At 45.5% G+C, this 27,465-nt stretch overlaps 1 protein-coding gene across 1 annotated transcript; it reads left to right on the top strand.

The window, feature by feature from the left end:
• The first annotated feature begins 352 nt into the window (after positions 1-352).
• On the top strand, positions 353-27,216 carry LOC143897881 (uncharacterized). Its single transcript, XM_077406837.1, has one exon. The coding sequence runs from the start codon at positions 1,746-1,748 to the stop codon at positions 3,441-3,443; it is 1,698 nt and encodes a 565-aa protein (XP_077262963.1). The 5' UTR covers positions 353-1,745; the 3' UTR covers positions 3,444-27,216.
• The last annotated feature ends 249 nt before the right edge of the window (positions 27,217-27,465 follow it).

The raw sequence follows: 27,465 nt of genomic DNA on the forward strand, positions 1-27,465 counted from the left end.
ATAAACCGCAAAAATTGGACGTTTCACACCCGTCTCTTTCGGATGAGTGTGTAAACCCGGCATTAGCCTGCTCCACGATCGACCACGCGTGAGTGCCGGCGGACGCCCGTTGGGAGGGGAGCCCGTCGAGAGTCCCCCAGGAACGGCAGGAACTCGATTCTCAGTCGCAGCTCGGCTGTCAGTGCGCGACGATCGAGTCACGTTCACTTGCCTGTGTTGCGCTCCGTGCGCACACACGCACATACACACCCACACACACACACACACATACACACACGCACACATATATATATATATATATATATATATATATATATATAAATAATAATATATATACATGACACGTACGCACGCACGTTTCACGCGCACGCACGCAAGCCGCACGCACGCCGCGGTGTAGGACGTACCTGTACGTCTATTCGATCGTACACGTACACGCAAACGCGGGGGGTGGAAAACCGTCACCGTGATTTTTGTATGTACGGTAAGGGTGCACGTGAAGAAGATAGAGAGAGAGAGAGGGAGGGAGAGAGACGAGAAAGAGACGATCCGAGGAGGCGGAACGAATCGGGGGACCCATGCGTCGCGCGATATAGACGGCGGTGGCGCACACACGGACGCGACCGAGCGAACCGAACGCGCTACTACGCCCAGCCCAGTCAGTCAGTCGGACGTCGGCACGGGCCCGACGACACTCCGACGATACTCCAGCGCTGGTTACGCGACGGGGTTCCCACGGGTTCCGACCACCGACAGGTCCGCCTCGCGAGAAGCTGACACGCGGTGGGGTGCTGATCCGCGAGCGGGGCGGCGGGCATCGGCAGCGATCGGGTTGCGCGACCCGGGCCCTCGAGCGACTCGTGACAGTGAAGTGAAGCACGCGTGAGAAGCTGAGAAGTGGCCGCAGAGGAGGAGGGACGAAGAAGACGCCGGTCAGTTGGGTGGACGAAGAAAGAGAGAGCGAGAAAGAGAAAGAGAGAGGGAGTCGGGAAGAAGGAAGAAAAAGGAGAAAGAAAGAGATAAAGAGAAGGTAGGGGAGAAAGGAAGAGGGCTACAGGACGGGTGGTCCTGACAGCGAGCGGTGACGAGAAAAGACCGACCGTCCTGAACGAGCGAGCATTAAACGCCGGAGAGTAATAGAGACCCCATACCCCGTACGTAATTGGCACACTAGAACGAGCTTTTTATCCGAAATAAAAGAAAAAGAAACATTCGATAGTATAACACGCTTGCCGCGAACGCGCTTGGCTTCTCTCGGGAGCTTTCCCTCGGTGTTGGATATATCCTTTTGGTCCAACCCTTGGCTAAGGCTACCGCGGCGATGAGCTATATCCTTCTACTCCGGCTCGCTCGAGAGTACGTGAGTCTAGTCGGGGAGTATCGTCGTGGTCGTCACTGACCACCCTGGCAAATTCGTCCCCGTCATCGTCATTGTCATCGTCGTCGTTCTCAACGGCAAGGAGGAGTACCTCGCGCGTACCTCGAGATAGTCGCGGCTGCCGATCTCAGTCGGCCTCCTCCTTGTGGCGCGCTTCGGCGACGGAGGCGGCATCAAGACGTTGTTCGAGACGACGAACAGCAGCGGATCACCGTTGTCGGCGAAAATCATCGCGAGAGTCCCGCGTCATGAGGGCCTAGCGTTCGACACCGTGGGTCATCGTGGGTCGTCAGCGTCGGGCGTGCGAGAAGGGACGGCGGCGCGCCGGCGGAAGCCCGGATAGTAGGAAGAGGAGGCACCCGACAACATGGCCGCCGCCTGCTACGAGAAGGAAGTGGTGGTAGGTGCCGCCATTCATCACGGACATGGACACCACCATCACCACCATCACCACCACCATCATCATCACCATCATCACGCTAACGGAGTCGTTGCGTCGTCCGTCGGCAGTGTAACCGGCCAGACAGTACTACCGGCGACGTCTACCGGCCTCGACGATGCTGCCGTCGTCGCCGCCGCGGCCGCCGCTGCCGCTGCTGCTTCCGCTTCCAGCAACTCGTCCTCGTCAGTGAATGCTGCCAATGTTAATGCCGTCGACACCAACTCGGTGACGACGAGCACTGCGGCTACCGCGGCCGTGGCAATTAACAGCTATAAGGTGCAAGAATACAAGGACTACTCGCAACCGCTCCACGTGGACTGCAGCGTTGAGTACGAGCTACCAAGCCAGGCGAAGCCGCCGCCCGGTGGCGGCGAGCCCCTCCTAATGATCCATCCGTGCTACTATCGACGCGCCGAGCGCGAGAGGAGGAGCCCTTTCGTCAATAATTTGCCGCCCCCGGCGGCGTCGGTGACGGCGCCTATGTCCGCTTCCCGCAGGAACGGTCGCAGGAGCGCCGTGACGGCATCCGCGTCCGCCGGCGTAGCTGCCGTGACGGTTGCTACGGCAGCTGCAGCGGTCGCGGTCGCGGCGACCTCCTCGACGACAACGACGGTCGTGCCGCCGTCGAATAACATCGTCGTTTCCTCCAACGTCGTATCTGCCTCCGTCGTATCGCCGGCGACGTCCATTGCAACGTCCTCGGTTGCCGCGGCGGTAGTAGCTGCCGCGGATTCCGGTAGTGGCCTCATATCCACAAACGGACAGATGTCCGCCGTCACCATGGCTGCCTCGTATCGTGCGGCACTTAATGTTGCGGCCACGTTGTCTCAGCAACAGCAGCAGCAGCCTCAACGGCGGCATCATCCCCAACAGCAACAGCAGCAGCAACAACTACCGACTCATCATCATCATCACCATCATAGAAATCATACTCATGCTCATCATCAGCAACAGCAGCAGCATCATACTCAGCAACAATCTCAACAACGACCCGTGACACCAACGGTTTCTGGTACCGCCGACGTCATCTCTGCTGACGAGAAGGCAGTCATATCAGGTATTTATCAACATTACTTCCGCGCCATGCGTCACAATCATCAACACCGCCAGCAGCAACAGCCACAGCAGCAGCAACAGCAGCAGCAGCAACATCGTACCGCTACTACTCATCAGCTCCATCATCAACCTCACCAAAGCGACCGAAGTTCCTCTTCTTCGTCGTCGGTCACGTCTCCGACGTCCGTGTCAATCTCTGGTATTCTACGGCAGACTTATCAGCAGGCATACAGCAATATTGCGGCCACGAGTTCGAGCTCCGGCAGCCATTATCGCGCCGGCACATCGGCGGTCTCGGCGGTCGCCCATCATCCCTACAGGCGACCGTCGGTGACGTTGCTGTCGCGAACGGCTTCGCATATCGGTCAGCAGGCTTCCTCTTCCTCGTCATCCTCCTCCTCCTCGTCCATCTTCGGTGCTTCCAACGGCGTTTCTGCCGCGGCCGGCGTCTCCAGCGTATACGCGAGCACGATACACAGGCATCACGCGACTTCCCTGCACGCTCTTCAGGCCGCCGCTGGCTTCTATGAGACGCCGAGTTATCACGCTCTCCTGCCTCAAAGTTAAACGACAGCCGGATGTCCGGACGGTTTCGCGGCGTTGAGTATCTACGCGTGAACAACAACGGCAACGGATCGTGGTTGAACTATTGCGAATCAAAACGAACGTGTATCGAATCTCGATCATACTGACTCGCGGTAATCTCGGAGTCTGTTCTCGAGTCTTTCTCCATTCTTATCAAGCTCTCGATAAAAACTGAGAGAACTTGTTGAGAAAAAAGAAGTTAAGTCGAGACTTGATTTCCGAGGGCTGTTCGTGTCAGCTAATAATTAAGAAAAAGCGTTATGGAATTTTTTAAAAACTTTTTCTTGATATCTCAATACGCGCGTTTGCTTGTAAAGCGCAATTCATAACAGCATCGTGGACAACTGCAGGAGCTTGTTGTCAGCGATTGTACAATGATGGTCAAATTCGACACGAAATCTTCGTTGTCGATTGTTGTTTGCGTCGAGTATTCTCGACGTTTCACGTGTAGATTATGTATAGACTATCATTTTACGCGTAATTTACGTAGACGATGCATAGTTGATGTAGACAACACTTATTATGGCTGTGCTCTGTCCTCCTTCCCTTCTCTTTTTTCCCGATATTATGAGGAGAAACCTGTACTTTATAATCGCGCGATAGTCGTCTTGTAGGATCAATCATTTTACAATACTATTTTTTCGTATGCATTGATTTCGATTGATACATCATAATCAACGAACGTTACTGTTTTAACTTTTATTTGCGGATAATGTGTAATTTATTATGAAGTTCGTAGAGATGGATGCGAAAAGAGAGAGATTTACATAAACGTGACACAAAATAGTGACACGGAGAAAGCACGTGATATCTTTACACGATTGTAAATGCGAATAATTTATATTATAGAAACGAGAGAACATCGAGCCTTTCTAACCGAAAATATCTGCGATGAAATGGCTCCCTCCCTGGTTAAATTCGAAGATACGCTAAAGACTTAGGCATACAAAGACTCCTTTCGCGCGCGGTTGATAATCTGAAGTAATTTCCCTCGGTTTCCCTTTCTCGACCCGAGCGATTCTAACGCAGCTTTGATGTAGATAAACAGATACCGTCGATATACATCGTTTAGCAGTCATTTTTAAAAGCGGCTCTTTCTTTTGACATCCGCTTGCTGAAGGCGTTACGCATCAGACGACAGTTTAGACATTCTGCATATAGACACGGCGTAGACGCCTCACGCTGGTTCCTAACTGCTCTCCTTCGAACGGATTGACGAAAACGAATAATTCGCAGGCACATTCGCGACAACGACAACGACCTAAATGGCGGACGCTTCCTTCGTCGAGACACGCAGCTATATCGGATTATGATCCGGCGAATGCTGTTCGCCTCGATGTGAAGCTACCTTAATCCAGAGAGAGAAGGATGGGGAAGAGAGAGAGCCCGCATCCTCTCTCACTCTGTTCCGCGCGACTTATCATCTCGATCGTTAAAAGTGCATGCGGGTGGGTCTATATAGCGCGCATAGTCGGCATAGGGTACATCTGTCTCCCTGCGCGCACACACGGGGTGTCCCGAAAGCACGGCGAAAAGCCGCCGTATCGCTCCGCTCGACATTGACAATGAGATTCACATTTCTGCGATATCAGTTAACGTCAAAACTTGAAACACTGATCTATTTTTTGCGTATTATACTTAATGACTCTTATCTAGAAAGAAAATGTTTGTGTGGATCTTTAATGCAAGGGGTGTTCCCGGAGAAAAGATTCGTATCATCTCGTTTGCCAGCACAATTTAAACGAGGAAGCGTTTAGTTAATTTAGTTAAGCATTAAATGACATTAAAGGAGTCATTAACTGAAGGAGATCCTAAGCCTGCTTTTCATATCTTTTATCGTTTACACCTGTATTTTTCTTGAAAAGAATTTTATCGAATGTCATTTTCCTCAGACGATTAATTTCAAGCGTAAATCGATTAAGTTTTGAATTTAACATCCCGTTAAATCGAAATCTTCCAAACTTTTTCTGAACCTCTACTTCAGATAAAATTAAACGTGCTTCGTGATTTGCCAAAGTCCGATTTCACCAAAGTCATCCCTAAACTTCAATCGCTCGAAAAGGAGTGAGAAAGAGAGAGAAAGATAGAAAAAAAGAGAGGACGAGGGTGAGACTGTTTTTCTTCACCGTGTCGCCACTCTTCTTTTCCACTTTGCTTTTTCAGACGCACGTACGCAGCCGCGCGATTCGAGGAAATCGAGTTGTGTGAGACACCCTGTATAACCGCCGTCGCTGACACAACGATCGTACGTGCCGTGTTCGTTGTTGACGGTGAGCGGGTGGCCGGACGGACGGGCACCGAATAAACACACGTCGTGCGCGCACACACACACACACACACACGCGCGCGCGCATACATATACCCCCAGTATGCGCAAACCAAGAACCAAGCGTATGTACATATTATACACACGCGGCAGCCTGACGGATAGGACGGATGGAGGGAAGGGGGACAGTTGAAAATGGTCGTCACTCGTACACACGTCAGGCGTGCGTTTCATCCACCTGCAATGAGCGCGACTTCAGGTAGAAAAAAGAAATTCCCGTTTGCTTAGGGCCGCACATTAGCATCCACTACGTTCTGGCCAGCGTTTTCGGGGCTCTGCCGTCGAACGCCGGCCTTTCTCGAGAACTTGTGAGATGTCGCCCCCCCCCCTCCGCCTTTTCGCCCTCCTCGCTCGTTTCTCCATTATTCAGTATCCTTTAGAAGGATATAGAGGACGTGGCCGGTATTCTTGAAGGATGGACAGTACGCTCGGTTTTGGGGCTCTCCGGTTTCACGGTTCTCGACGACGCCGTGGATTCGCGGTTCTATCGGATTCAAGGAGTCCACGAATTCCTGGTCCTCGGTGTCGCTGGAGAGCCCTTCGCGTATACGAATAAATTTATTCTACTCTTGAGACAACACGCAGAGGAGGAAAAAACTACGAAACTCCTCTTATCTTTAGAAAGAAGCGAGATATGCTCAAGCTTTGATCCCACGGATCCTCAGTTATACGCGTATTTCCAAACCCGCAGATTTTTGTGTCCATAATTCCGCGAAGCCACAGATTTTCTTAAGTTCGCGTACGGGGTGTCTGGAAGGAGTGTCGGATGTCGACGTTCGGATCGCAAATACTAGAAGACCAGCTGAAAATGCAAGAGATTGAAGAATGAATTTGCACCTGTCTTTTTTGCGCGTGAGAGAAATCTTTTCATAAACGACAATGACTTTCTATTTCAATTTTACCCGATTCTACAGAAAGAGCATTTAAATGTACATAAACTTATTGCAAATTTATCTTAATGACTAAAACTGCTTAGTAAAGACTGTAATCGACACTATACTGGCTATCATTATAATCGTCATGACAATACGACCATTGATTTTGGTCAAATTAATCGTCAAGATGTTTCGACCGTGGGTTTTGGTTCTTTTAAATTGATGTAAGTTTGATGCTTATATATAATATAAACATCCTCTTTTTAAATAATTTAATTTATTGCGAAAAATATTATCTCAGCTAGGGTTCGAATCTGGAACTCATTCCGTGTAGGATGTCGTACAAATTCAACTACTGAGGCATGTGGTAATATTTATCGCAATAACATTAGCTTTTGCAATTCAAATATTGCTCAACTTAATATATATCGCTTAATATTATTAAACTGCTTAGCTCTTAATATATATCGCTTAATATTACATTTTAATATTACATAAAAAAATACGAGATTTCTCCGCGGGATTTAGTGTATCAAACTCGGGTGTTTTTCATTTTCAAAGATTTCGACTATCAAGTAGAAAAATAGTTTGTATAAAAAAAAATTCGAGATTTGTAGGAGAATGATAAAGACAATAAAAGTCATGGTGAACACGCTGTAATAGAGTATCCAATTTCGTAACTCAACTTCGGTTCTGATCATTTACTTTTGCCAAATTGACATAGTGTTATGATTTATCGTCGGGATAATAACTTTTTGCAGTTCGGTCATCTGTGATCTCAAATCCAGGTACAATATCAGGTCGTTTATTTAAATCTTACGGCATTTCTCTTGCCGAAATACTCTCTCTCGAAATCTCTTTCGAATTCCTCGCCTCCATTATTCAGCGTTTCCAACCGAACGGCCGCGTTGCGACCAGACGCGACGTCGTGAGAGCGAAAATCGATGCCGCGATGACGCGATCGACGCCGAATGATAAGCATCGTTGTATGTTTTGCCAGCGACATTCGCCGCGTGATAGCGACCAGTCGTTTCTGGCCGACTGGAATCTCGCCTCCTTGGAAAACGCCCTTTTCTCGATTTCTCGTCCGAGACTTTCCGATGGTACGCGATTATTAAAAATATATATTTTCAGTTTGACGTTAAACATAAAATAGATGTTACATATACGCTATAAGTTTATTAGTAGAATATATTTAGAGAATCATAAATTTATATGTAAGTTATAAAGTTATAAAGCAGTTCATCGGGAGAAATACAAATAGTCGGGCATTTCGCAGCCTTGTTGGCGGCACGCTAGGGTTAATTATCCGAGTTCTGAAATTATCCCTTTTCTCCCGCGGGAAAGATATAATCCAAGGTTTAACCCTCGGCAGGACCGAGTCCTGATGTGTAACACAGCGAGCTGAAGGTGAAAGTCGTTTATTGTAGAAAATTCGGGAATATCGAGAGTTAGTTGCAGAAACGTCAGTTTTACTCTGGATTAGTCAGGCGATCTGCCGTGAAAATTCAAGTCGATGCTTTTGTGATTCTCCAATGGAAAACTCGTTAGTCTGTCGATCATTACGTGCAGAATCGATAATTGGCGCTCAATGGTCGTTCAGTTTCGGATCATGTGAGGAGGAAGGAAAAGAAGCTACAGGATTACGATTCCCTTTTCGTAGAAGAGCGTTTGCGAGCGCCTTTACGAGGGAAGACGAAATTGTCGCGGCACAATTAATGACGAGGAGCGACGACGACGCAAAAAGCGATGTTTGTCCGAGATCGAGATACATGTCCCGCGGCGCTTAAAGCAGCAATTAAAAGCTCGTTACTCACGTCCATCTATTAATTATTCGAAAAACCGGCCGGGCGTGTCGTGCGGAAGCGGAAGCTCCGGAAGATCTGCATCGAACGTTAAACTCAACGTCGACGAAGTAGTCTCGGTAGAAATGATGAGAAATCGAAATCATTGATTTTAACGTGATCCAAAAAATTATCGGCAAGATTTGATCGCGATATTCTTAAAAGCTCGAGTTTCTCGCCGTAAACTCAGGAGGCATTAAAAGGCAATTAAAGAACCTAAATTAAATTGTAAAGCTCAGCAAGACATTTTCGAATAAATGCCTTTATTTAGGGCGTAGAAGACAATCAATTTTTGGAAATTGCTTTTAAAAATGAATTCTTACAAAGCATGCTGCAAGTATGATTTTGTTCTTTAAGAGATTCGTGACTGATGCGCGCGGGGGTCGACAGCGGGCGGTCTGATGACCGCTGTCCTTTCATTACGACCAGATGATTCATCTTTCGGTCTGTGAAGGTAGAACGGAGCATTGAAATTGGTATTTTCAACTTATATAGTGGATGTGAGTTATTATTGTTTGCTTCTCGCTTAACAGGTTTCTAGGATGAAGACTCTCGAATGTTCTAAAATCTACCCGTAGGCGACCGCTCGCTAAAAGACTTAACATGTGACCGACAATTATCTTAACAGAGAACCTCCCGCGCCGCGTTTTTTTCTGTCGTTCGTCGGACAAAGAGACTCGCTGATCTACGAGAATAGCCTACGAGAAAGGTCAATAGTAGGGTTCAGCTGGCACGGTCTAGACGTTTAAGTATACAAGAAATTACGCTACTTACTTTTATCTTCATGGCGATAAGGTTTGTGTAAGCGATAAAGCGTGGGATGAGAAGATTTAATTTTTTGTTATACAAAAGATCGATCCCGTTGATTGTTTCATTCAACGAAAAAATCTAAGACAAACGCTAGTACGAATCGAAGTAAGTACGTGTGTTTGGAAGAAAGATATTATAGAAGCACACACGTTTTTGTTTCAAAGTAAAAGCACGAAGCAGAGACGTACTTTACGTTTCGTAAAGCTGCATCTCTCATATGTCCCATTTGTTGCTCACATTTCTGAGGCATTCGTCTGTGAACGTTATCGCTATTATGATAAGCATCAATCACCCAGCCACGCAGCGCGTGAAATTGTAATACACGATCCGTATCTTTTACGATTCAAATTTTTTTCACGGCGCCTTTTAGAATTTTTCATTTATGCGGAGCCGAATGCTGCCATTTCACGAGCATAGGTGAATAATTTTTACCCGTATTCCTTGTGGCACGCTTCAATAAGTAAGAGCGGAACGATTTGGTCTGTTTTATTCATACAGACATATCAAAATCGTCAATCGATGATGTCAAGTTTGATAAAAGGTTCTTGCGGTATGTTTTAATTACGAGCGGGGAGTTAACTTCAAACCCCCATATCTCGCATCTGTCACTAAACGCATGATATGAATATGGGCCTTTGAATCTGCAGAGGTCAGGTCTTGAGCTCCTGTTTCCTGCAGACCCCGTCCGCCCCCCACCTACTGACGTAACCACCGACCGTGCATCCTCACGTGCACATACACAGCGGGCATACACGCGCATACATAGGTACACGCACAGGTTCTCTCGAAGCGTGAGCAATGGCAAGCTCGTTATGAGTAAAAACCTACCAGTTGTAGGAAATTAACGAACATAATACGGACCGACGTTGATGAATTTGCTAAATTCTGACACTTCGCTCCTCTCCCACCATAGTTCCGCCTCTTTCCGCAACCCTTCACATCTCGGCCCCCTTGTTTTTTGCAACTCTCGCGTCGCGGTCGCGTACAGGAAATGGAAACGGTGACCGCGTCGCGCCGCGCCGCGCCGCATAGCGTCATAGTCATCGTGGTCATTCTATATATTTCTTTCACTGCCCGCCCTCTTTTTTCCCTCACTGTCCATCGTATCGCTGTGAGCTTTCTCTGTTTCTCCCCCCCCCCTCTCTCTCTCTCTCTCTCTCTCTCTCTCTCTCTCTCTCTCTCTCTCTCTCTCCCGCGTTCTCGGTGTGGCGCATCTCTAGAAACCCAAACGACGTCCGAGCCGGCTCGGGTTTCGTCTTTTTTGTCCTGGGTCCGCCCTTTTCAAAGCGCTCGCTCAAGGAGAAACGGACGTAGACGGGGGGGGGGCGTATTTCGTTCGTTACACGGTAACGATCGATCAACGTGACCGCACAACCGCACTGAGCCGCACCGAGCGAACCGCGGAGAGAAAGAGAGAGAGCGCCGGGACCGACGGGGGATGGCTCATCCTGGGGCAAAGGGACGCGGTCAAAGATCGGTTACCGAGGCCCTTCCTCTGGCACTCTTTGAGAGCGCTTGAATTTTCTAACTATTTTGACGAAATATCTTGTTATCTCATCTTTTCTGAAAATTACGAATACCAATCTCGTGGTGAATGCGATATTATGCTTGATAAGATACTGTCGTGAAACTCAAATTTACTGAACAAATGAAAGATTGTGATTGACGCCTTGCAAAACTGGGAAAATCAATTATATCGGTAATACAACGTGATATTTCACTTAAAGCTCGCATTGGCACCAACAAAATTTCTCGAGATAGCTATATGTGGAATTATGGAATATATACGGACATTACGATTTATTCTGCTGCACCTCAAAAGTTGTAAAATACACACGTCAAGGATTTAAATAAATTTAATTTTTCGTAAAGCTATGATCGTTAAAGTTTAATATGGCAGCACGTTTATTTTGCGAAATAACAATTCATAATATAATAGTTCTCGGAAAAACGTCGTTCGCGCCGCAACTCCTCGGGCGAAAAGCGCGTTTATTTAATCGCCTCGGGCATATATTTCAAAAAGTCATTAGCACTCGCACGTTTCGCAGAAAGGGCCGCGTCCGTAATTTCCCTAGCTCGTGCCGGGCCGACCCTCGTCCGTGAAAAATGTGCGCCGCGGCGGATCCTGAAAGAGGATCGACGAAGCATTTTGGCGGGCACAAAGGCGGGGAATTCGCGATCGGTAGTACCATATGGAGGGAAAAACGTGGTGGAGGACTGCGAGAAAGCCTGGGAAAATCGGTTCTCTCCGGTCACGCCGTGCGATTCTTATTGATCGAACATATAGAACGTTTGTTTCCGATTGTTTTTTCAAATGCCCGGTACAGGAAAAACGCCCCGAGAAACACAGCCTGAAAAAAGTTAAAAAAATCGAAAAATATCACAAAAATTTAAAAGTAAAATAGAAAGTTCTAAATCATACGAAAAATATCTTGCAACAATAGCTATGATTTACATCGGATTGGAAGAACGTTTCTTTTTCTACTTGCCTTTTATCATTTATCGCATTTAACGTTATTTCAAAAGTGTCTTCAGAATGGCACTTTCCTTCCTCTTAATCTTTATCCTTCGATTGTCAGCTGTGTCCTTCTCTAAAGAATTTTCAGGAGAAAAAATTCAGGTTATTAGCACCTGATAAATTTCTACCAATATCGAAATTTTTCCATTTTCCAGCATTCGATGCGTTCATGGCTTTCTGTCCTTGATTATAGACGACATCGCATTCCGCTGATGTTGGCCAATTTTTGCCAGTCGTCCAGATCGGCGCCTTTACCTTCGCGCGCATCGAAGCTGCACGGAAGAAAAAATTTGCCTCGGCGGCGGCGCGGAATTTCCGGAGGAACGGGCTCGGTTTTATCTATCGCACGAATTATTGACGGGATGTGAGGGAAGCAGACGGCGGGATATATATAGGGTGTCCGGCAAACATAGCCGCCCGAGCGCTCGCAGATGGAAGGAATTATTTCGTAATTACACGTAATACATGTAATGTAGTGCTTAAAACTAACGAAGCGTGATGTGTTATCGTCGTTAATATTTCCGAAAGGAACGCGGTATCTTAATGATGTAACGTACGTTAATCGACATTTATTAACTGCTTTAGTATCGACTTCGTTAAAGTAACATTAATTCTCTCATTAGATGAGGAATCTAATTATTAAAGAATCAAGGTCGGAAAATATAGAGAAGTGACGTATAGTTTCGACGGCGGTCATTGCAATTCCCGGAATTTCCACGTCTTTTTTCAAGGTGGTTATAAAGTTTTTCTTTTCTTGGAAGATTCATCCTTCCATGAACAATTCGACCCGCTATACTCGGAAAAGTCGATCGTTTTCCTAGAAAATACTCGCAATCGCCGTCTAGATGTTTCGCCGAACAATTTTCGAGACCGGTCGTTTCGACCGCACTATATTTCGATATTGCCGATATTTGAGGAAGTTCAGAAACGATTTTTTTACGCGGCCACAACCGGCCAATAGCCGCCGGAGTTATTACGACCCCCTTTTTCGGGACGCAGTCTGGTCACATACAGGGTGTACGAGAGAGTCATCGCCTTTACCGCAAAATATTTTTTATCGCCTATCCGATAGTCGCTGAAGATTATATAACGGAATATCCAGTTTTTTCCAATTTTATCTCAAACGAGTGAATTTTTTCAATTCAATGTTCCTATTAAAAAGTAACCGTTTTGAGGATATTATCAAGAATTCCATATTCAAAAAATGATTTTCAGTCCATTTTTATTCCGCTAACGGTTTGCACTTTCATATTTTAGATCGAATAATAAATCTGAAAGATTACTTGAACGCGCGCATACATAATTCCTGTGAGCCCGTCTCCCCTCCCCCACTGCCCTTAGAAACCATTATCCGTCACGGCTTGGGGCACGACTGCTGCCGGGGTTAAATTTCAACGCAGGCTGATAGATATTTATATACCGATGCGGGATATAGCAGATGATAGGGGAATTATCGTGTCTCGTTGAAACCCTCACCAGTCGCACGTCGTTGTTATGTAACGTCGGTCACGACATTAGGTAATTAAGAAGCGTCGCGAGCGAACGAGCGAGCGCGCGGAAACATCGTCGTAGTCATCGTCGTGGTCTCTGGAAAGGTTTCCGGACAACATCGCCGGACTTCGCGGATTGGGGATGAAAAACGGGCACGTTGTCCGTCGCGACACGGCGGCGTCAGGAATACCAGTTTCAAAAGCCTCGCGATAAGCACTAACCAATCGCCGGAAATTGCAGTTTAATAACAGATGTTTGTTAATGATCTTGGAGCAATCTTGAGGTGTTTAAAAGGTTTTATAAAGTTCGAGATTAGATGTCTCGCTGTTTCTCAAGTTTCGAAAGACTTTAGAGCGCTATACGTAACCGTCTAATTCTTAGCCGTGCGAAGGTGACACGGTCTCGTGAGACGGTCGCATTCAGCGATAAATCCACGCCAAAAGGACACAAGTCTTAGTCATTACCTGACACTTCGTTTAAAAAACCAGTGGTATAATAGATGCGGACTGGGAGAGCGAGACCAGCGAGACTGAGCGGGCTTTAGAGGTCCGAGGGGAAGCGGGTGAAGACTCAGGGGGAAGAAGAAGAGAAAGAAGATGAATTAGGCACGTTAGGTACCGCGGATCGTGCAGTTTCGAGACTCGCTAACGTAAGTCGTGGCTGGCTCCTTCTATTTCGCGATACGCCACCATACTTTACAACACTGAGGCGGCTCTTTCTTTCTTCCGTTTCTCTTCTTTTTTCTTTCTCTTGCGAATAGTAGCGCGATGTTAGATGCGTGCATATAAAGTCCGATCGCTCCGCTATAGCCACGAAAGGAAGAAAGAGAAACCTCACGAACGAGGGACGAGCATGCGCCATTGTTGTCGAAAGGGAGGGGGGGCATCTCGCCGTCAGGATGAATCAAGAACAAGGAGGGCAGGGGGAGAAGCTCATGAGGTCCGAGATATAATCGCTCCGAGTTTTCCGTGCCCCCCACGTGTATGTCGGGGGGCGACTTGTACCGAAATTAACTTTCCACTCAAGTCGCTGTTCTAAGTGAAAGGGCATGAAGAAATAAAGACTAAGTAGCAAAAGGGCAGATAAGAAAAATGGCTCAGAAATAGCAGTTTTCGAATCTTCGGAATCGAGGACATCGACTAATCGTTCACGGTTCTGTTTAAATCTCTTTGATTATGAATATACAATTAAAAGTGGACGAAAGTGAACAAAGTGAAAAATTCTGTTGTGTTTATCCCTGAAATTATTTTTTGTCTGTTTTTAAAGAGAGTTTATTCTAGAATGTTAATTAACATTCCCTTCTTTTATGCTTTATAACCAAACATATCTGCAAAGTTAAAGTTTAGTTTAAGGTCAGCTTAAAAGTGATTATCGTAAATCTTCATAAAGTAAAAAAAGGGAAAAAGAAGGATTTATTATGTGTTTCCAAATAAATACGACAATTGAGATAAAAATAAAATTAGTGTAGTTAATTGTAACGATATTAAAGCTAATACTGTGCATTAACTACGTCGATATTAAAGGTAATAATAAGTTAAAGAAAGAACGTGAGACAGGAAGGATAACAGATCGCCAAGAGCGAGAGAGTCTAGGAAGATAGAAAAGCTGGGACGCTGTTGAATTTTATAGTCTCCGGAACAAAATACCTCTTTTGTGTTCAAAGCGCATACACAGACCAATGTGCCAAAAAAGCTGTGCCGTCTTATTGTCGAACAAATAACGTTCATTCTCCTTTTCTAGAACGCTGTGAAGCGAGAGAAATGAGCTTCTTACGTATTCGCGAACGTCCGCCCTCTCTCTCTCTCTCTCTCTCTCTCTCTCTTTCTCTCTCTCTCTCTGTCTCTCTCTCTCTCTTTCTTTCTTTCTTCTCCTCTTCCCATCTAACACACATGCATACATCTACATATGCCGCATTTGCTCACACATTGTCATTCAAGCGCACGCACATGCACGCACGCACACACGCACACGCACGCACGCACACACACACACACACGAGCACATGTTTTCGCTTACATATTAACATATCCAACTTACGCACATATGAGGAAGCATAGAAGGTGTCCTATTTTAAGAATGATTTCGCGAATATCGTTAAAATTACGTTGTTTAAATCGAAAGATATTTCAGACGACAGTTGAAGAGTCTCGGAAGGGGGGTATCGCCTATATAATGGCCTCTTTATGGCAGGGAACGTATCTCGAATACTTGAATCGCCATCAATGTCATTTTTTTTTTTTTTTCAAATGGAATGACCTACCATACGTGACAAAATTGGACACCCTGTATGCACGCACACACCTCCACGGCACGGCGGCACGCACGGGCTCTTTGTCCGAACGGCGTCCCGAGATCGTTACACACCGCGCGCGATACCGCCGTAGTTCTCTTTTATCGCCGGTATTACTTCTCTCTCGCATTTAGATATTGTATACTGGTACAGCCCGTATATCCGTTCGTTCGCTTCCACAGGCTTTGGCCGCGCATTTATTATTATTACCCCGAACGGCCGGTCCGCCGTATAGAAAGCGAGAAGAAAGGGGGGAGGAGAGAGAGAGAGAGAGAGAGAGAGAGAGAGAGAGAGAGAGAGAGAGAGAAAGAGGAAGAAAGGTACCTTCATATCGCGGGACGTTAAACGGCCCCCTCGCGCCCTTATCCACAATCCGGGAGGAATCCTCGCTCGTGAGAGCTCTATTTCGCATGGAGGGATCGGAAGCCCACTTTCCATCGCTCATCGCATTGCACAAGGGATGTGCAGAGTGTACGATTTTGCATACAAGCGTGTTCTATAGAATTTCTTTCTATTCAGATTTCGTTTTAAATTGTACTCTCTTGTCAAAAAATCTCGTTTACCTAGACAACACGCATGTCTCAAATCATATAAAAGACTTCTTAAAGATGCCATTAAGACGTCTTTAAGACGTCTTATGTCCCGATTTGAGAGATTGTGTTCACTAGGTATGCTAGCGATATATTTGTGCAGAAAGTGAATTGTGACCATGAAATAAAGATATCGAAGGAAAAAGCGCGAAAAAGCGATGCCTACATTAAAATGTCACGGAGAAATGTTATTTGGCGCGATAGGAACTAGAAAATCTACCTATAGGGATCAGAGTCCGCCTCTCCCTCCGAAGGTTGGAAGGTAATGGCGCCATGTAATCGGGACATCCCGTAGACACGGACTACGCGAAAGACCCAGCGACCGTACTTGGGCGTTAACCGATGTCAGTAAAACCGGCCCGGTCCCAAGTAGCCAACTAGGAAAAACTAACGCGTTTCCCTCCGCCCTGATGCCCCCAGCTTGTGAAAATAATCTACGGTGTTCTGTGCCCGCTTCACTACGCGCGCGTCGGATAAAAACCAAGGATTCTCACATGGAGCGGTTGAACTTTACAGCGCTGTTCAGATACTGGAGGATAACGAGCAATTGCAGCGATACCGTATACCTTGAAATTGGAGTCGAACAATTGCAGCTCTAGTAATTCCTAATTAGTCGAATATTTTACAGCGAACAATCAGTTTCTTTGTAGAGGTCTTCCATAGAAAAAAACTATCATGATGTATGTACGTTGTAGAATAATCCCAGACAATACGCATGTCCCAAATCGGGACATATATATAACGTCCTAAAGACATTTTAATGATGTCTTTAAGACGTCTTATGATTGACGTCTTTAAAACGTCTTAATGACGTCTTTAAGACGTCATATGTCCCGATTTGGGCCATTGTATTCACTGTGGGATGTTAATCCTTCTCTCAGACAGCACGCATGTCCAAAAGCGGGACATAAGACGTCTAAAAGACATCTTTCAGACATCTTTTAGATGTTTTACGAAAAAAGATGTCTAAAAGACGTCTTATGTTTCGATTTTGGACATGGTGCTGTTTGGGCTATTTAACAGATGCAAACACTGGCGGTAGGTACATTAAATGTATAAACCGAAAAAAATTTAATTTATCGCAATGCTGACTTCCAATTCTAAATAAGGAATCCAAAATTTTCCGTTACTTAAAGCGTTTCCGTCAACATCGCGAAGCGCCTGATCGATCGTCTCGCTTTTCTATCACTATCGCTCGATGCAATTCTTCAAAAGCCAGGGAAGGATGAAAGACAGGAGAAATAAAAGAGGATGACTGAATAATCCGGAGTATACTCTCGAATGCGTCTGCTTGTCCCTCGCTGAAAACGTGAATTTTCTCTCGTTTCGTATCAATCGTCAAATTTTTCGAAACCGTCGTGCTTCCCATCGGACGATCATCTCATTGCCCCTCCCTCTTCACTTCTTCCACTTCACGACTTCATCCTTTCGTTCCCCATACCCGTCATCCGTCAGCAGCCTGCTCGCTGTGAACATGGCCGAGCGATAGTTGCGCGCCGCGCGCACATACAGACTTAAACACACAATACACACACACACACACACACACACACACACACACACACACACACACACACACACACACACACACATTTTATAGTTCACTACTGTTAACTCGGCCTTAAAAAAAAGTGACGTAAACTGCCTCAAATTATTAACATATATGTATATGTATAGTGTGTACATACGGAGTGGCCCGGAAAAGGAGGGCGGAGTCGGGTCAAAGGGGGATAACGTTTCTCGAGCGCGACTCGCCGGCGTGATGGTCGCGGACTTAACAATTCACCGCGAACAGAATCTCGCGCGAGGAAAATTTGCCAAGCTGTCGGATGTTCGAAGAATCGTGGAGACGTTAACGCAAGAACAGCCGATTGCGTTCTTTGAGGGAGAAGGTATCGATCTCCAAACTCGCTCGAGAATCGGTTCCTGCTGTGCCGTCAATCCGTCGTCTGTGGCCGGGCCACTTCGTACATGTATGAGCTAGCGCCCTTACTACTGACTGAGCGAGAAAGCTATATCGTGTAACGTACGTTAAAATACTTGCAGTATGCTATCGTCTAAGCGAGAATGTGAGAAAATACGTCTGTATGTCTATGCATTGGTAGAGGCGAGGACACGCTTTTGCGAGAATAGTCGACCGTTCGGCGAGGTTGGGACACCGTAACAACTGCTCACGAATTAACGTCGAGATTCGTTAATGTCGAAAGTAAGATACACTCTTGAAAAGGGTCGCAGTACGGTGCCGAAACACAGATTTTTAGATAAAGCGAAAGATGTAAAATGATGGTGATAATTACACGATGCGATCCAGACCTTGTACGCAATCATTTAGAGCGGAAACCGAATACTGCTCCAGCCTTATTTTCATTATTCCAGATGATATAATCCTAATTAATTAATTAATTGAAGTCACAAAGTGATCATGCTGTCATAGACATGTTAAGCTTCACGCGAGGCTGGAAGTATTCGGTTGGTACAATTTCACTTTTTATTAAAAACCGGTTATTACTCAGATAACTGAACCCATTAACCATAGATGGATCCAGCCTTTCCGATCTGAAAGGCTTAAACTCGCAACGACTAAAATAGTTACATTACTTCGGCGTAGCCTATCTTTTATTTAGTAATATTTCCGTGAACTTGAAGCCATTTCTCTCTCCAATACACTGGATCCATCTGTGGCGCGTTATATCGCTACCTCGATCGATTCGGTTCCCCGCGCCCTGCCCCATGGCACGTTTCGATTTCGCCGAACAGAAGTGCGTATCTGACGACGGCGAAATAGCGGCGTATATTTCTAACGAGAGAAGAAATTAGAAATGGGAGAACGGGCGGGGCGAGGGCACGAAGAGAGGAACCGATCACGCGAATGCGCCCGCGCATAGATCAAACGAGAACAAGAGTATCGATTCAACCGGCTGCCGGTGGACGCGATAACTCCTCGCTTATCGTTCGCTGGAATCCGAAGAGAACCAGAAGACACGCTTGGTCTGTTTGACCAGATAAGCTCGTTCATGGGAGAAAGAGAGAGAGGAAGAGAGAGACATGTGTGTATGAGAGAGATTCTCTCTCTCTCTCTCTCTCTCTCTCTCTCTCTCTCTCTCTCTCTCTCTCTCTCTCTCTCTCTCTCTCTCTCTCTCTCCCCTTTTCTCTCGCACTGTGTGTGGCTCCCTGTGAAAGTACAGGCAGGGTGGAGAACACAGAGAGCCACTGTGCACACTGTTGCGGGTTCCGGGATTCCCGCGCGGCTTTAAAGTCCGGATCGCGCGACGCTTTTTCGGCCTGCCCCGCGGAAAAAGCCGCTCTGCGTTTGTGCACGTGTGTATGTGTGTCACGCGCGATTATGCCGGCAGACGTACGACTTTATATCTTTTTGCAGCGAGGCGGTGCCACGGAGTTTCATCGTTCGCGACGCGCGGAATTTATGCGCGTCCGGATCGCGCTGTAGGACACCAGTCTTCCATTTCAGGGGCTGAAATGTTGTCTACATATATTTTTTGTTAGCTTTTTGTATATTTTATGTATTTTTATTCTATTGCTTTTGTTTTATTTTTTTGTTACTGTGTATTATATGTATATATATCTAGAAAATCTCGTAAAGATAAACCAAACACGTAAAAAAAATAACAAAAACAAGTTCTTGTCTTTTATTTAATTTAATTCGACTCTCAAATCTTAAAGAAAATTTGATTTGAGATTTAATTGTCAAGATGCCACAGGTTTCAAATTTGGTCTTCTATAAAAAGTGTCGATGAGGACTCTAAACTTTTTATAGAATTAGAAAATCTGTGACTGAAGAGACACCTGATGCAACTTAGATAAATAGACATTTATACGTTTGCAATGTTTCATTACTTACAGAAAGAATAGCGTGCCGACTACCCTGTGCTGAAAATTTTGTTTAAAAACCGGTCCTGTTTGCACCGTCCTTTTATTAGGACAAATATATCTGCCAGCCACGTCGTGCGTGACATGGAAAAATTCGATCGAGCATGACGCAGGGTTGAGAGAAAAAAAATGCCATCAGTTGCCAGTGAAAAAGCGCCGCGTAATCCGAGCTTAAACGAGGAGGAATGCACAGCGGAAATTGTTGATCTAAGCGCGAGAGCGAGAAAAATAAAACCTCAATTCTCCTATAGCCGTTTATTTCTATTACATAAATATGTATCGATATTTTAAAAAATTTCTCCTATTTTACGCGTTGATTATTGTAGGATGAGGAATAGCGCGCGAATTACTCGTTACTCGCAGAGATTTTATTTCTCGCGCTTCTCCGTTTAAATCGCAGACGAGCAGACGACGAATCGATGGCGGCCGCGAGATCCCGACCAGGATCGCACGGCAGGATTCGTCTTGGTTTTCGCACTATCGACAAAAAATGATAGTCGAAGGGTCATACCCCTGGCTCACAATAGCGCAAGCCGCTTTTCATTCGTTCATTCATTCGTTCGTTCGCAAAGAAAATTCATGAGTCTGAATTGACGCTACAGGACGTTATGGAAAGACGTGTGAATATCCGTATAATGCGTTGGTTACCACGACTTGCAACTATGTCACATTTTTGGCGGATAAAATATAATCCCGGGTTCGATTCAGGGCTCCAAGCCGTTATGATTTTAGGAAAGTTTAATTTTCTATGCCTATATTTTCTAACGAAAAAGCACATCTCAGACATAAGTACGAAGATCGTTTTTCCGATGTCCTACGTGACACATGAAATATTGTACCGATACTGTACCGATTTCAATGGTTCGATAATGCCGGTCCTTGCAGATCAACCGGCAGATGCAGATCAAAATTCGCGGATCCTGATAAGCTATATTTGTTCGCAAACGCACGTTGTAAACGAGCATCGAGAATTGTGAACTAATTCAAAATGTTAAACCTGGAATGCAACACCCGCTTTTCACCAACAAGGGACTTCCAGGCGAATATCTTGTGATAAAATTTCTTCAATTGCATTTAGTGCGGACTACACGAGAATAGGGAATGTTTGTCACTGAAGTTACGCGGTATTAAAAAATTGTTCGTAAGACCCTGTCAACTTTTTAGATACGTCAAGGAGTTCGAAAGCACCAATTGATGTATGTGTTATGTGTGTATGTGCATGCGTATGTATGGACGAATTCTGAGGGATCCGGCCGTCGCTGTCGCCATCCTCGAGAGCCGTATTGTGCACTGGGTGTATTGCTCGGCGAAACAAGAGAGCGCGAGCGAGAGAAAGAAAGAGAGAGAGAGAGAGAGAGAGAGAGAGAGAGAGAGAGAGAGAGAGAGAGAGAGAGAGAGTGAGAACGACCGGTAGTCGTACACGACCAACGACTATCCGTACTAGCCGTCTGTATTATACGGATTCGAAGAATATACGACAATAAGGATCGTAGCCGCTCGAGCGCGGTCCATTCCGTATCCCACGAGGAAGAGAGTTAATCGACGAACGAGCGAACGAACGAACGAACGAACGAACGAACGAACGAACGAACGAACGAACGAACGAACGGTCGGACGAGAGGAACTCCCACGGCTTTTATGGCTCCGCTCGTAAAGATATACCTAAGGCTTTTTCCGTGGAACCCGGGCCCCACCAACCCTCCGGCTTGCCTTTCCCTCCCTCTCCGCGGACACGCCCGGTCCAGGAACCTGGGGACAGAGGGCCACGACTTAAGCGCTGGGTACGACGGAATCTTGACTATGAGAGGGTTCGCCACTTCACGGAGGGCGAGATAGATAGAGAGAGAAAGAGAGAGTAATCCGGAGATCCAAAGAATGCGATCCGAGGATTGAAAGATAGCAAAGTGACTATACGACTATGCGAGAGGTTGCGAAAGAGAGCTTTGATCAGCGGTATTCCTAAAATATCCCCGAGTAATATTGAAAGATTTCAGAAACCGAAAAAAAAGAATTTATCAAACGTTTTTTGATTTTTTCATTCATAAAGGAGAAAGAAAAAGGAGCTATCCGATTCCGATCCTAGAATCCAAGCAAGTGGAAATCCATTGGAGGAGGGTCCATTTCGATCCCGCAACCACGTCCTATCGTGTTTCTTTCTTCGCTCGATCCTCCTCTCTTCTATGTTCATCGCCGACCAGACTTCCTCGACGGATTTTGCTCGCTCGCTCAATGGAAGGATCAATTGCTAGGGTCGGGAAGAATTATTAGGGTCATCCGACTTCCAGACCCATGTGTGTTACACGCGCGCTTTTGAACGTGTGTTTTTTCGCGATTGCGGTGGGATTTCGTCAGTGCCGCGCCATTGCGAAGTCAATATAAACAAGCTTTTCTGATACGCGGCATGTTAAAGTATCGATAACAAACCTGGTTTCGCAATCTCTGTTTGAAGTTTTAATGCGCGTGTTGTTTTGTAAAGGAAGGATCATTCACAAGTATAATTTTTAAACGTTTTAATGACGTACACGTACATATCATACACTTTTAACAATAATATCGAAATGTCTTTTTGGAAAAAGATATTTTCCTCGAATATTTCGTCGAATTTCGTGTCCATTTACATGAGAAACATAACTTCACGAAACTGTTGCTACAAGCATTTTCGTCGTGCGAAAAAAAAAAGATTGCGCAAGACGGATGTCGCGTTATGCAAGGCGCTCCAAATCACATTAATGTTTAGCCAATTGTTTCGCGTCGAGGCTCGCGACGTGCGTGGTTACACAAGCGGGAAACGTTCCAAATTGTATTAATTGCACAGAGCCGAGTGCCCTGCGCGCGTTTTTGCGCGACGTACGCGTTCTCGAAAAGTGGAGTTGTGTCGACAGCATTGATCATGTCGACGTCACGATACGTTGGATCGGTAAACGAATCCACCCTTTTCCTTTTGGGCTTTCAATTCACAGAAATCGCAGCGGCGCGGCAAAACTTCCTAACGTAATTCTGCCAATCCCACCTAAAGAAGTGCCGCTGGTACTCCTAGATGCGGATACGATGCAATTCGAGCGAGCGATTCCGTACGATGGACCATGCCCCGCATCTTATATCGACGATGATGTAACGAGGTGACAACGATGACAATGATGACGACGACGCGACGGCTCGACCGCGATCGATCTGACAAAAATCACCATCGCGCGGCAGAGAGAGAGAGAGAGAGAGAGAGAGAGAGAGAGAGAGAGAGAGAGAGAGAGAGAAAGAGAAGCATCACCGAATACGCTTGTGAGCGAATGCCTGCCTGTGACCAATCGATACCGTCTACCGTTTGACAACCTCGACATTTCTCCGTGCATGCTCGTTCCTCTTCTCCTGCCTCTTTCTCTACTCTTCACCTATCTCTCTGCTTCTCTTTCCCCACGATAAAATGCATTTCTCTCTTTCTCTCACCTTCTCTCTCTCTCTCGGTCTCTCACTCCCTTTTGCGCCCTGTACGCCTCTATTCCAACACACACACACACACACACACACACACACACACACACACACACACGTCGAGAGCTCTTTGTTTTCAATGCGGTCCATCGACGCGATGAAATTCCGCCTTCATTCCGCGTCAGCTTCGGCAGCATCAGCAGCATCGGAGCTCCCAGCGATCGATGCGTTTCTTCGGCACGAAGGGCGAATGATCGACGCGCGCTCGACCTTTCAATTACTTTATCGCGGAAGAGTTCTCAAAGAAGGAAGAGGAAAAGTCCCGAGCAATCGATAGAAAGAAAGTAAAGACAATAGAGTTTACGGGGAGTAATAAGATGTAATTGTTACAAGAAGTCATTGATCTCACGATCTATTTTTATCTCAACAGAAACAAATCGTTTTTTTGATCTTCCGAAAATGGAAACGGAATTTGCTCGTCTCGGAATAAAGAGAAAAGTCCGCGCGCGCGGGTGCGATCGATGGAACGCATTAGCTTTTTAACTGAAACGAAGGGCGCGTTCGAAGTGAAAGGAAAAGTTGGCGCGATCGATGGCGTCTGCGGTGTTACTAATTAGCACGAAGGGCGCTCTCTCGGAACGAAAGGAAAAGCCAGCGCGCGATCGATGCGTCCTTGATTTTCTCGACTGAAATAAAGAGCGCTCGCGAGAAAAGAGTAAGCTCGCGCTCCAATCGCGACTTTACCTCGGTTTTCCAATTTAGATCTGAGAATGAAAGAAAAACGCACAATCGACGGTATCGCGATTAAAAACATAGTTTCAAATAGTAAGAAAGTGTTCTCACGCGTTATAAAAGCGTATTTGAATAAAGAACGTTCCGATTCGGAATAAAGAATGTTCTGAAAACAGGAAGAGAGATCGATATCCTTAATTTCTCAGCTTAGTACGAGAATTGATGCTTTTCGGGAGAAACCCTTGATTTCTCAGATAAAAGCGTCTTTGATTTTCCGATTGGGAAACCCGGTGTGACCCATTTCTCGTTTTCGAACTCGTTGTCTCTGAATTGGAGGGAAGGGCGCACTCGCGGGGACAATTTCACGAGTCAAGTGTAATTCCTTCGAAGTGAAATGGCGGAAGCAAGCTTCGAGGGGAAAACTTGGTCGCGACCGTCCACCTTTCCGACCTCGTTCCGTGAACGAAGACGGGACCAAGTCCTGCTCTTTCTCTCTCTCTTTCTCTTTTCTTGCCGTCGTGCTTATCGTGGACTTTGTATGCCTGACGTGTGTCTCGTGTCAAAGGTTTCGTCTGCGACACCTCCGTTTCCTTCTTATCTTCCTTTCCTATCTTCCTTTTTACTCCACTTTTTTCATTCTTCTTTTTTGTATTTTCTTCTCTTTTTCTCGATTCTTCCTTTCTCTTTCTCTCTTTTCAACTCATTCAAGCTTCTTTCTAACATCCCAAGTGCATATCCACATCTTGAAGGTTTTCAGAAAGCGACCGAAATACGTTCCTTAAATTCATCTTTTTTTGAAGCCTCATCTCTCTTTTATTTGTTTATTTCTTCTGCTGTTCTCTCTTTTTGGAATATCTTGTATTTAACATTTCTTTCGGTCACTTGACCTTTCCAGCGGCGTTATTTCGAGTTGAAGTTGAAAATCTGGGAATGCTCATAAAAGACTTAAAGTTGTTTAAAGTTTGCTTTCTAAATGCGCATCTACGTTATTCTCTTTTTTTTTTCTTCTTTTTTTTCTCTTCCTATCGGATTTTCTTGTTATACATGCTAGTTCCGGCCGCTTTATTTCTCCTTTTACTTCGTGTTAGTTTTGCTTCTACCGCTTTTCCGGTGGTTACTGTAGTATGCACGATTTACCTGTTGAATATCTTGTTTGTCTTGTTTTGACGGGGGCTTGTCCCAGATCAATAAATTAATATTTCCCCCTTTTTCCTCTTTTCTTTGTCTACCTCTCTTTGATCTATACCTCGCTTTTCTCTATCTTTTTCTCTCTTCCTCCCTCTCTTCTCCCTCCCTCCTCCTTGCTCTTTCTTTCTCTCGCTATAGTCGTGCCCTCTTTCTAGGTTTCGGAGGACCGCGTGGGAGTCCGCGGTGGGAAACACGAGGCTATTTAGCCAAACTAACTAACTACCTACGCTAACGTTATTACGAATAGACAGCAGTGAGAAAACGTGGTGAACAAAAAAAAGATATCAAGAAAAAACGCGATAGAAACGAAGTAAACGAGAAGGAATTATACCTACCTATGCATTTAAGGTAATGTACAAGTCTCTAGTGTGATACATTTCTACGCTTATTCTCTAACTTAGTAGTCGAAAAGTCTAAAGTATGGATACCTCGTTGTGCGGTTAGTGGCGAAGAGAACGAAGACGAAAAATGAAACATGGCGCAAAAAGAGGGGAAAAACGCGAAGAAGGTGAACGCGGAGGTCGGGCGAAAATAAAAGTAAAGAAAGGAAAAAGGAGGAAAAAAGAGACATCCACACAGTGCTGTAACGAAGTAATAGAGTAAACGCGAACGGGACGGAAAAGAGGGGAAAAAAGAGGAGATGCGGAGGATATGAAAAAGGAAAAGAAAAAAGAAACTATTAAAACGACCCGCGTGCTTATATGTATATGCCAACTGTACGTATACGTGCGATTATATGAGATATTCCGCCGTTGCGACTTTCGTGTAACGCGTGTATACACTTTGGACGAGATCACGCTGCTCCTTCGCTTCTCTCATCTTCGACGCTTATCTTCGGAAAAAACTGACGGAATTTACCTTCGCCGTTGGCGAAACGAGAGTTGACGACGAGATGATTCCCACCGTATTAAAGTTATGATCGATGAGTGGGCGATCACCCGTATCGACGCGCGCGAATATACAGGGTGCCCCAGAGGACCGCATCTTTGATTTCGCGGGATAACCCAGTTAACAAGGTGATCTCAAATGACGTATTAATACCGTTTTAATGACGTCTCTAACGTCAATAATACGTTATTAAAACGTCTTTAGACGTCACTTAATTGGGAATAATAACGTCGATCCCTTTGATTGAAAAAAACTTCGCCGAGATGCCACGCCGCTTCTTTAAATGTTAGGACTGATACGAGATAATTGAAATATTTTTGAAGTATCTTGATTGTTTCAGATTTCTATTTAGATTTAATGCAGTTATAATTTCTTGAGTCTCCTGAGCGTCACTTGTATATGCGCGCGCACATATAATAATGGGCGGGTGATCCTTTTTAGAATATCGAGTTACTCGATGTCAATTCCAATCCTATTTGTCCAGCGAGGGAGGAGTATAAACTCGGAAGTCGGCGAATGTCGCGGATGAGAGTCGGACTGAAAATTTGCGCGACATGCGGTTATACGATCGCAAAAAAAAAACTATATTCGAGACTTAGACTATAAAAAGAAAGGGGAGAAAATCACGAATCAAGAATTGACGAGTGCGTGAGCGCCGTATGGATCAACTAGTTCGACGCGACGCGCGTGAGTCGCGTCGCTTGTGTAATTGCATGCGTGTGAGAGGGACGGAGTGCGTGCGTGTGTGTAAATTGTGTGCGAATCGCCGGAACGAGAGTGCTCGACATGTAATGTTCGCGGCATATGATGTACATAATTCTGTATATACGAACGAATCACTGACTGTACAATACCACCCAAATATATTTATATTTCATGTTAAAAATTACTCTGGTAAAATTCTTTTTTCTGGTAACGCATGTACTTCAACCTATCTGTTTTCAACCCTCCGAGCATCTATATCTCAAAGTACATCGCGCTTTAAGAAATAGATACAAAAGTAATAATCACTCAGAAGAAACTTTGTTGGTCATTATAATCGAGACTTAGAAAGATTATACCTAATTAGGCTTTATTTTTGCAGGTTTTTCCTGTTATCGGTTATTTAATATTAAACACCAAGGAAAAATATGAGACC

This window comes from Temnothorax americanus, unplaced genomic scaffold, assembly GCF_048541705.1.
Source record: "Temnothorax americanus isolate GAGA-0224 unplaced genomic scaffold, ASM4854170v1 Scaffold21, whole genome shotgun sequence".
NCBI classification, from domain to species: domain Eukaryota; kingdom Metazoa; phylum Arthropoda; class Insecta; order Hymenoptera; family Formicidae; genus Temnothorax; species Temnothorax americanus.